General features: G+C 32.6%; 1 protein-coding gene across 29 annotated transcripts in view; it reads left to right on the plus strand.

Annotated features, from left to right (window-relative positions):
• Window positions 1–12,198, plus strand: part of PTPRD (protein tyrosine phosphatase receptor type D) — a 1,248,962-nt gene that overhangs the window by 1,108,621 nt on the left and 128,143 nt on the right. For 15 of the 29 annotated variants that reach the window (XM_087926655.1, XM_087926630.1, XM_087926633.1 and 12 more), the window contains 5 exons: window positions 994–1,138; window positions 3,103–3,408; window positions 4,227–4,420; window positions 6,236–6,262; window positions 10,816–10,933. In XM_087926655.1, the coding sequence (XP_087782781.1) occupies window positions 994–1,138; window positions 3,103–3,408; window positions 4,227–4,420; window positions 6,236–6,262; window positions 10,816–10,933 (790 nt within the window). The remainder of the gene's footprint in view (window positions 1–993; window positions 1,139–3,102; window positions 3,409–4,226; window positions 4,421–6,235; window positions 6,263–10,815; window positions 10,934–12,198) is intronic. The other 14 variants (XM_087926648.1, XM_087926651.1, XM_087926649.1 and 11 more) reach the window with 2 other exon arrangements.

Consider the following 12,198-nt stretch of genomic DNA (forward strand, 5'->3'; position numbering starts at 1 on the left):
GAAAATTGCAGGGTTTAGTCCAATTCTGTATGTGTTTCTGTTTGTGTGTGTGTATAAATTTACTTCTAAGAAGTATATTCATTTGTGCAATTTACAGAACAAGTGACTCACAGTAGGTTTTGAAACAGAGCACTGATTTTGAAAAATCTTCTTTCTTCATGTCTTAATAACAACTTAGTTGAAAGAGACTTAGTTCATATAAATTGTAGATGGAAGAAATGTACTGATTGCTTCATTTAGGACTTTTCATTATGCAAGTTGTTGTTATGTAGATGTATCCATGTTGGTGCCTTTTACTGCCAGACACATGCAGTTTTGCTGGGGTTAGTCTTAGTACAATAACATATTTCAAGCAGGGGTGGGATTCAAATTTTTTAACAACCAGTTCTGTGGGCAAAGCTTAGGTGGTGGGCATGGCTTGGTGGTCATGTTATTGGCTGGGCATGGCCAACTCAATATCACTCACATCGAGGCACGCATCTCCTTGCATGGCCTCTCATGACTGTGGGAATGTTTCAACAGTCATAAGAGTGAAAAATGGTCATAAGTCCCTTTTTTCAGTGCCATTGTAACTTTGAATGGTCACTCCACACAAGCAAAGTACCAGCAAAGGAGGGGAAAAAAATTCCAGAGAAGTTCCTGAGACAGGAAGTCTAGTCCTGCCAAGAATGAAATAAGGGTTAACGCAGACGCAGTTTCTGTAAGCAACACCAGAATGTTTCCTTCCTGCCTTCCTTACAGGATTAGGCCAGTAATTTCTTCTAACAACTGGTTCTAGTGAATAGGTGCAAACTGGTAGAATCCCACCCCTGATTTCTAGTAATACGATTTTGAGGCATGGAGCTCAAGCCATGGAGCTACATATAGTAATTTCAGTAATGTTCAATTTCTGTTGTAAAACACTTAATTTTATGCTTGAATATTAGAATATTTTTATTGGAATTACAACTTAGTATTAATTTATTCTTCCTTCATTTGTTATTTACCATTCAGCAGAGAATTTCTATTGATCCAGCTACATCTTATCACTTGCAAGGCTTAAAACCAAATAGCTTATACTACTTTCGTTTGGCTGCACGTTCTCCACAAGGTCTTGGTGCATCAACAACAGAAATTTCAGCTAGAACAATGCAGTCAAGTAGGTGCCTCTCCTTGATTCCTTAATTTTTCTTATACTTCTTCTAATTAACAAGCACAGAAGGTGTGATTATTACATTATTACATTGAAAAGAAGTCTAAGCAATGGAAAATAAGAACACCTGACCTTCCTCTTGTTCACCATTATCTATGGTACCATGCCCAGATTTGCTCCATAGTTCCAAACAGGAACATTCAAGGGTAATTGCAGGACTAAAGAAAAATACATTCTAACGGTGATACTCTTTTTTTTTTTATCCTTAGAGAGATCAACAAATTGCTAGTCTAAGAATGTTTTTGGGAGTAGTTGCTCCTTTTTTTTCTTTAGGAAGCTTATTCTGCGATTTTCTAGGAAATTTAAAATGGCTACCACTGAAAACAAGGACATTCTTTGTTACTTAATGGAGGCAGAAATAAATATCTATAGAAAAATAGTTTTTAAAAATAGGTATATCAGTCTCTAGTGGATAGTTTCATTTCATAACGCATTTAATATCCTGTAGCATGGCATCTGATGCAACATTAGTTCAAATTTTGAAAAATTTGCTTCTTTCCATATAAACCTCTTCACAAATAAAGAATAAATATGCTTCATACAAAAGTAGCTCCAGAGGTTTAAAAAAGGATTTCATGCATCCTTTTTAGGAAATAAGGAAATCAGATATTAGCATTGCAACTCTGTCCAATCAGAAATTAAGGGCAATCCCTGTGCTAAAACATGAGGAATAAAATTTGAAGAATTAAGTTGAGGGATAAACCACTTCATAGAATCATTTTATTGACAATTACCAGGTCCATATAATGAATTGTCATCAAATAACTATTTCTACTTTGCTCTTGTCCATTAAACAATAAAACAGAAATGGGATGTACACAAAAATTAATGGGACTTCTAAATATTATGTTGGGGGCCAGGAGTCAGTTTCAAGTTTAATGTGATATATAAAAATGGATGTAAGTAATCTAATAAAGGCTTTCCTATAATTTTTAATAATAATTTTTCATTAATAAACTAAAGCTCTATTTTAAAGGTAACTATTTAAAAATAGTCACTTGAGTTTTTGGTAAAAAGGATTAATGTTGAAGTTAAATTATTTTGCCTTTTTTAACCAATCCAACTTTTTATGTTCTAGTAATTTTGTATTGTGTGTGGGTTGAGTGGGTGGTGTATGTATTGTAAAATTGCGAGTAGATTTCAATTCTTTGCTAGCCAAGGTTTTTCCAAGAGGAGCTAAAATGTTAAACGGTATCTTCATTTATGGTAAGTACAAGTTACAGTCAGATCCAACAGCCATGTCACTTTTTCATGGTAGGTAAAACTTTGACTAAGACAAATGAAAACTCCTTTCTGATTCTGCATGTTTTACATTTTATTGGCTACAATTGTGTTTTAATAAATATTTTTTAATTTAAAATACAGAGTAGGTAGAAAAAGGAAAAATGGAAAATACAGGTACTTCTATGTTGATTTTTCAGAATTGAAGAGTACAGGGAAGATTGGTCAGTGGGTAAGTTGGTAGAAAGGAAGGAACAAAGGGGATTAAGGGAGGGAAGGATTGGGGTGGAAAGAAGGGAAGGAAGAAAAAGAAAAGAAAGAAAGACTACTAAACATATAAGACAAGCAATATTATAGGTGTATATATACACATAGAAGTATCATGTTTGATGTTTTTATTTCAAGAAGAATCATTAATCACAGGTAGGTAACAATAAATTGAGGCTCATTTTCATGTATTTCCCCCAACATCCTTTTCCACTTTTTAGTTACCGTAATTCATTTTCAGTTGTTTCATGTTAATAAGCCAAGGCTCATAAGACTGTCTAAATACTTTATTTCTAAATTTAATTTTTATTTTTCCTTGGTTTGCCCTTTATTATTTATTTTTCTTTCTTTTTGTTCATTTTTTTCTTCAACCACTTCTCTCCTCTCACTCAAATCCTCCTTTAACTCACTACTGAAATTAGAGCCATCAGCTCCTCCTCAAGACATTAGTTGCAACAGCCCCAGCTCCACTAGTATTTTGGTAAGTTGGCAACCTCCTCCAGTGGAAAAACAGAATGGAATTATCACTTCCTATTCCATCAAGTACACTGGAACTGATGGAGAAGATGACAAGCCCCATGAAATTTTGGAAATTACTCCAGATACTACACAGTACCTTTTGGAACAGTTGGAAAAATGGACTGAATATCGCATTTCTGTGGCAGCCCACACTGATGTCGGACCTGGCCCAGAGAGTGAATCAGTATTTATTCGGACAGATGAAGATGGTATGTTTCTTCCACCCCATCCGTTTGACTTTTTCTCTCAATCTGCTCTCTTTGTGTGACCTAAGTATTCCTTCCCTTCCTTGCTCATCTTTTTCCCCCAGAACTATTTCAACGGATATTTTAAATCCAAAATGCCATTTCCTGCTTTTGTGTTTTTAAAAGCAGCAACAACAAAAAGCAAAAAATAGAAATGTTCTGATCAACATAAAGAACTCTTTAAAGTGCTTCCCCAATGTGCATGGCCTCTTTTTTTCTATACAAAAAAAAAAAATGGAATTTTTTTTTAGACTTTTCCCTCTTTTTTAATCTTCCGATTTTGCTCTGTCTTTACACATATTATAAAATATTTGTATCTTTGAGGAAACTGATGCTTCTCAATTTTTAAAATATTTTGAAATACATTTTTCATATTTGAACTTTGAAGACAAATTGTACTTTGCTATTGCCTTTTTCCCCATTGAAGAAATAATAATAGTAATAATATAATAATGCATTTTAAAAGTCTTTTAAGTTTTGTATTATTTTGATTACTAAAATACTTCTTTGTGCTTTAATGCTTTGACTTTCAAAGCATCTTCCTTGGCTTTTGTACATTTTTACATGTTTTTCTATTTCTCTAATACTCTTTTTTCTTCCATTTTTGCATCAGTCATGTTTTTTGATCTTTTCACTGAAATGTAGAACAGTTTTGTAGTGTTTTCATTTATATTCTTCAAGAAAGGCTTGTGGGGTCTCCTTTAAAAAAAAAAGAAAAAGAAAAAAAGACTGATTATTTGGGACAAGTGCCTGTAATTCTTTTATCCACTGATATGTTCCAGTTCCTAGTGGTCCTCCTCGCAAAGTCGAGGTTGAGGCTGTCAACTCTACATCTGTTAAAGTGTCATGGCGTTCTCCAGTGCCCAATAAGCAGCATGGCCAAATCCGAGGTTACCAGGTGCATTATGTGAAGATGGAAAATGGAGAGCCTAGAGGCCAACCTATGCTGAAGGATATCATGTTGGCTGATGCACAGGTAATGAATTACATTCAATTTATTTAGATAAGAAAAGCAATTCATACGATGACTGTTTCTTTTTTTTATTAACAACTTGATTGCTTTCTTTCTTCTTAGTATATTATTGCTAAAAGAAATATGAATGCTTTCATCTAAAACCAGATAATAGGCTACCACCATACTATTCTGTGTATAAATACTATTTCTAAACATGGATATGGTGTAGTAATGGGAGGAAAAACATACCTGAAACATAGGCTATTTTTAAATCAAAGTACATGTTTCTCATAGTGGAGGCTCCTTTGTTCATTCCTGGTCGATTTTTGCAATTATCAGGGCAGTATAATATTATATACAAAACTTTCTAAACTATACAGTATATTAGTAGATTGACATTATTTCATATTTAATTTGTTCTTCTTTTGTGCCAGAAAAATAATCATCTTTTAGTTCATTTTGATTTGGGCATAGGTTCTGTTTTGTAGTTATATGTCTATCTCAATGCATATGATCCAGGTAATGTTAAGTATTTTAAATTATATTAATATATAAATGAAGTTTATTGTGCACTTAAATTTCTTCATTGAATTGAATTACATCAATTTGGTTGGATAAGGGTTTGAAAATACTATAGTAGAACTCAGTGATATATTTAAAATAAATAGAACTGTGCTTGAAATGAATAGTTGATCTAATAATATATGAGATGCTTTGTTTTTATTAAAGAAAAGGCTAGGATGATATATTGATAAAATGAAACTACACTGCATTCTTTCTTACAGAATAAAACAAATCAAAGAGAACCTATTTTTCCATAAGGCAAATTTGTCCATATTAAATAAGCTTTAAAAATACAGATTTTTAATTAGATATGTTTTATGAGCTTTGGAGCCTGAAATAATTCTGATGGTATCATAAACCATGAAGTATAACAAGCTTTTTTCATTCATGGTTAATTCTGTTTTGAAATGTAGTAATATGTAACTATCGTATATTATACTCTAAAATGATTTAGAGTTGAACTACATTGTTTAAATAGAAAGACTTTACGGTATCTGTAATATTTTAAACTCCAATTCAATAAAATGACTTTACTGAAAACAGCACCATTTTTTCATGATTTAACACCCTCCAATTTCTGTATTAAATAATTAACATATTTGTAAGTCTTATTCATATCAATGTTTTAGCACGTTTAGAACAACTTGTTAATGCTTTTGGATCATTGTGAATCTCCAGGAATTAGAAAGAGAACAATATGATTATACTGTACCTCTGTTCTTTGAACAGATTTTCTCATTTGGAAAATATGCAGCCCTTTATGGCTCTAGTTCAAATTCTGGTTGTTTTTTTCTCTCCTTTTTTTTAAATTATAGAAGGAGAAGGGTGTGCTGTTGGTCATATGGTTCCATTATTGATAGGAAGTATCAACTACACATAAATTGCCTCTATTAATATAAACTGATGCACTGAATTAAATTTGACAAGGTAAAATAGAAATGAACATGGCTTAGTATAAGCATATGATTAACTAAAATGTAGCCTTTCATCATATCTCAACAGTTTCAACTAACTGCAATCATAAAACATTGCTATAAACTAACTACACTTCAAATTAGGATGTATGTTTTTTTCAGAAATATCATCCACTGTTCATGTACCATCAAAAGAGAATCCAAAATTCGTAGGGTTTTTTTCCCTCAATTCAGGCTGATTTTACTAGTTAATTTTCATGTGTAGTTACCCTGAGAAGGCTAAAGATGCTTCAGTAGCCTACAAATATCTCCTCATTTCTTCTGTTTTTTCTTCCCAACATTCTTTACTCTCAATCAGTGGGAATATGATGATACTACTGAACATGTGAGTAAAACTGATTGCCTTCCCCCACAAAGTATGATGGCTTTAACGTTTAATTTTCAGTTGCTTGCACATATGCATGCATTAATACTTTTCACCCAACTTTGTTTTGATTTGATGCCATGCTTTTGCTTTCTAAGTTTTGTTAAAATTTATATAATTGCCTAACTTGATCTTGCAGTGTACCGATAATGTTTTTTTTTTTTTTTTTCAAAGAAAGTTACCATTTTCATCAGCTTTCTTCAGGCCCGGTGTTTTCTGTATTTGCTACCAAACCTTTTCTTTTAGTTTCTAAACTGTTGTTCATTTCAGTTGATGAAATGCCATTGTAAATATATATTTGAAATTCATTTTTTTTGTGAAAATATACATTGCTATTGGCTCAGGGCCAACGTTTTTAAAGCTGAGCTTTTCAATATATTGTTAATCAGATATTTTCATAACCATTTACATGTCCAAAAACATGTAGCTAATGATAAAGCTAAAAGTCAAATTATCACATGATAATCATGAGTTGCTGGATGAAAATAAAAACAAGTGCAATCAATAAATTCAATTTCCAGCTTGTATTTTAGCTCTAGTGAAAATATTTCATTTATCTCTTAGCCTCTAAAGAAACATATAAACTTCCCTCACCCAATGTTTTAAGGAAAGTTTAAAAACATATTCATTTTACAAAGTAGGCCTATAAATTGGTCAATTCATTTTGAAAACAATTATCTACTTTCAGTGTTGTTTCAACATATATGGCACATTGCTTATCAGAATTCTCACACTGGGTGATACTGTTTTTTCATGGTTTTTCACTGTTACTTTTGACTTTGAAATTTTCTGATCTAAAGAATCTATTTCATTTCCAAAAGGTTTCACCACAGCCATATATAGTTTTAATTGCATGAATTCATTCATTATAAAAGACAATAAATAATGAAAAGAGCTTTTAACAAAATTAGCAACTCCAAATAACTTTTTTTCTGTTTTGCCTTCTCTGATATATTCTCTTTTATTATCTTCTAAAAACTCTTGGCAGTTTTCAACTGCTCTTCAGATGTTGAGAAGATGTACACTTTTAGTTAAAGATGGAGATGACTCCTGGGCCCCTAATTTATCACAATATAATACTAATGTAAATGAGGAAAAACAAAAATATTTTTTCTGCTTACCATTTAAACTAGTGATGGATCAAATTACAAATCAACACATTGACATTATCAGTTCATGTGACTTCCTCATATACTGCTTGTAAATTTGAAATTAAGATTTTTTAATTAAAATACCGGTCTTTTTCAAAACTTTGTGTCAATAAATTTTTGTATGATCCAGTAGTCGCAATAATGCTATTGGCTGTGTGATAACTTAGAACTTTGTACATTCCTTTGAATGTTATAGAATGGATAGCATTGTAGGATGCTTATGGAAATTATTTTATATTGAATGATCATACTCTTTAAGAATTTGCTATCTTATCTTTCTCATATATATTTAACAGTCTATTTTTAACCCACCAATTGAGTTCTTTTACATGAAGTTCAGTATTTGCATATGGAAGATTCCTAGGAATATTAATAAAGTCTTATTTTCTGAGCATGAAAATATACCTATTAGGCTGAAAAGGAATCCAGTGTGCATTTCCCATGTACTCTTACAAAGTTTGTATCATTAAAATATAGGTACATGGAAAGTATGGTGTCCCATATTACAGCCAATTGTGTATTTGTGTATTTTATGGGCAATAGGCAAAACCCATTCTCTACACATGTTCTAAATGCCTCATCACTCATTTTAAAATACTTCGGTTCATAATTTCTTCATTTATTTAAAATTTTAGTTTAGTTTTAGTTTCTACAGCTTCCTGTTAATATGTGACCTAAAAAGAACACAATTGCTAAAGCGTATAGTTATCCCAATTTTTACTATTCAGAAGGAGAAACCAGTGGAAATTTTGGCCATGAAGAACTGAGTAATTGAAAATTAAAATTAACATGCATTCACAGGGACGTAAAACAGCATATACATTTTAAGGCTGTTTTAGATCAGTGGAATTGTGAACCATATTAAGCATATAAAAATTGTAGAATTTTAGAAAGCTTAAACTTTGCTAGCTCATAGCATTATCATTTCAAAAATTGGTTTTGGAATATAAAACAAATCAGCTTGTTTCTAGTATACTTTCAGATTCTTTAATCTTCATCCTTTTAAAAAATATTTTAAAAGCTACAAGTTAGTTCTCACTTAATAAATCCTATTAGATTTCCTGTTGAATAACTATATAGAGCTTAATGTATTTTTCATAATTTCTTATTCCAAATCAAATATTCAGATTATATTTAATCATATTTTAGAATTTAAATAATATAGTAAATTACCCAAATTAATATTACTTTAAAATATATGTCATAATCATCATCAAATGGGTTGGTTTTATGACTTTTTTGTGGTCATCATTTAGTGAATGCAGTGATAACAAAGCAAAGTGGTCTGCTGTGGGTGTGGTTTCGCTGAAAAATGGAAGTGCTAGTTTTTAGGAAAACCATCACAAAACAGTCACATGACCATGGGACACTGCAAATGTCCATTTTGCCAAGCACCCAGAGTTTGGTCATGTGAGCAGGAAGGAGACCCAACCATTGGAACTTCAAATCTGGATAATAAATCCCCCTTTTCAGGTAATCGCTAAACAATCTGTTTAAAGTCGAGAAGTACATGCAGAATTTTGATTATGCTGTGCTTCATAATTTTGTAGACTGAAAACTAAAGTGTTCCCTTCTCATTAAATACAATTAGAATCACCTTTTAAAATTTGAATTTATATATACATTTATTGAAAATAGTAAATCTCTCCTAGGACTGTGCTTCAAAAATTTCCAGAATGAATTTTCATTAAAGCACTGCTTAATGTTATGGGCAAGCTCAATAATGATCATGTCTATGACAGTGGTGGCTAACCTTTTTGGGGTCCTGTGGCAAAAATTATGCGTGTGATTCAGAAGACAATGCATGTGGGCCCCCAAGCCCCATGCACATGCACGTGCAATCCCCCACCCATTATTCCCTTACCTGCACTGTGCCTCACAGCTGATTTTCAGTCGGTTTGAGGCCTTTTTCGGTGTTTACAGGAAGTGATGAAATGGGCCTATTATTTGGCCTGCAGAGGCTTTTTTCAAGCCTCTGGGAGGCAGAAAAAGGCCTTAAACCAGTTGAAAATCAGCTGTGAGGCCCGTGCATGTGCAGTGAGGTAAATTTGCCTATGGCTCTCATGCCCACAGAAATGGCTCTGCATGCCACTGATGGCACAGATGCCATAGGTTCGCCATCATGGGACTAGGATTACATGTATTTATTGAATCAGTGAAGCTAATCCCTAGGAACTGGGGATTATCATAGATTTCATAAATTATGACAAGTCATGTAATGGGCAGGGAGACTAACCTTGAGAAACAGAAATGGCAACCAAGACAGTCAGATAAATTAAATCTGAATCCAAAGCAAATATGTAATTTGAGAAATTGTCTCAAACTTGACTTCCGCCCCACAAGCAGAGAGGGGGGAAGCACATTCCTACCTGCCAGATTCTGTTACAATAGCCCTACAATAAAACTGGTGTTAATATGTACATAATGGTTTCCCAGTCTGATCCATCTCAAAGGACTGACAGGACAGAAAACTTTTTGGTGGCAAAAAATGACCAGAATTACCATAAAACTGTTTTAGGGGGCAAAAAATAGAGTAGGCAAGTTGATAATAGCACATAGGCTGGTTCATACGTTTCTTTTTTAAAATCTAGATTTTAGGAAATAATTCTGAGTTGTTATTATTGTTGTTCACATGGTCAGCCAGGAGTTTAGACTGGATTTGGCATTTTTTTTCCACCTATCAAGTCCAAGAACTGAGATAGGCAGATGATGGGTTTTTTTAACAACAACAACAACAACAATAATAATAATAATAGCAAAAAAGTTTCCAGGCTCAAGTTATACTTGTCATAAATTCATCATCTTAAAATGGCAAGAAAAGATGTCACTGATTTCGACACTATTAGTCAGTCAGTTCTCCAGTGGTTAGTGTTCAAGGCCGCTTGCGGCCATCTTAAGTTTACACTCCACTCTATACGTAACATGGTTTTATAATTTAAAATATAGCTAACCATGCTGCAAAGATAGCAGTATGACTGATTTGTAAATAATGGCCAATGCAACTCTTGGGTTAAGTTTGATTTTATTTTTGTAGTCAAGTATACTCATTCTACAATAATAAAAATGAATAGTGAGAACATATGGTGTGATGTAGTACCCTTTAAGTATAAGCAATGCTTAGTCTTATGTTTATAAAATATTTAGGGCATGCTGCTCAGAACATTCATCATTCTTCTGGCTTAATGCAAAACCTTATCCATTTATATCATCTTCTGAAATCCCTAAAAGCTTGTCATCTCTGCAGATAGCATGAAAGTTCTGTGCACTGAATGCAAATTATTGTAACTTATGGAAAGATGAAAAACTTGTGAAGGGTCTCTGTTCCATATATTAATATACCATACTTTTATTACATCATTTTAGGAGATGATCATAGCTGGATTACAGCCAGAAACAACCTATTCCCTTACTGTGACAGCCTATACAACTAAAGGAGATGGAGCACGGAGCAAACCTAGATTAGTATCTACTACTGGTGCAGGTACTATTTGATGATCCTTTCCATTATAAAGCCAAAACGAATGTTGACTACTTTGATCGTTTCTGATACCAGCTTCTAAAATGTTCTTAACTGATTTGGTACACTAAATCATGATTGATTTTCATTGTGATTTTTTTCCAAGCCTGAGTTTTTCTAGAGTTTAGGGCTTTGACTATACCCAGGCAAAAATCTGATACATCAAGCATAGTACAAATTGTTTTGAAAGCCATTCCCGCACAGTATAGACAAATTAAAATATGGGATATTACAATTTGTTGAACAAGCTATATTTGCCTATTTCACATGTTACACTAAAAAAAATGATCCAACAAATTACAGTGAATGAAATTATATCCGAGAGATTGAAAATGAAATATAGAGTCTGGAAAAAGTGTTGGGAACCAAAAATTAAGACCAGAAGAGGTAGAGATATAAAGATACTCTATGTGATCTCCAAATTGTCATTATTAATTATTAAACTCAGGAACATATAGGAGAGTTATTTTACTTCACCCAGTCCATAAAAAAAATTGGTATACATTTTTCCTTTCCATAAAATGGAAAGGAAAAGATCTCTGTAAAGTGAAGGGAAATCCCTAAAGAGACTACAGAACTACAGATAGGCCTGAAAATACAGGGGGCAGAAGGCAAATGGAGAATTTGACTCATGAACATTTGGATCTAAGACAGCATGTATTAATTAAGCCTAATTAATGTTTTGATACTGTTCGTTCTTTCAAACAATGTAACTATTGGTTTTAGGTTTACAATGCTGTTTTTTTTTTTAACTTTTCTTGGTATACAGACTACCCTTTCATTCTCAATCTGCTGCCTATTCATTCATTATTTACCTTTCTTCTGGGTTTTGTCGGCACGTAGATCTCATGGCCAATTCATTATCAAAGGACGCCTAATGAGAAAATTTTTAGTTTTTATGTTAATTTTGTATATCAGAAAAGAATATTTGTTCTTCTATGAAAAGCATTTCTACATTTCTCCAAATAATATATAAAGTAGTGCTTTCATTTGACTTCCCTTTTAGTGTTCCAAGAATAAATTGCTTAGCAAGATTTCAACTTTGCTTTAATTCATCTGATTGCTTTCTGTTTGAAACTTCCATATGCCAAATAGCTATAGTTTGAAGTTTTTATGTCTGAAATTAAACATAAAAATTAAGCTAAAATGCCTGTATATGTGTGTATGTCTGTTAGCGTTTTGTGCAATATCCTGATTTTAGTTCCTGATTTTTATTTTTATTTAATGGT

This window comes from Pseudonaja textilis, chromosome 2 (assembly GCF_049901715.1).
Source record: "Pseudonaja textilis isolate UNSWEBS1 chromosome 2, rPseTex1.2, whole genome shotgun sequence".
Lineage (NCBI taxonomy): Eukaryota > Metazoa > Chordata > Lepidosauria > Squamata > Elapidae > Pseudonaja > Pseudonaja textilis.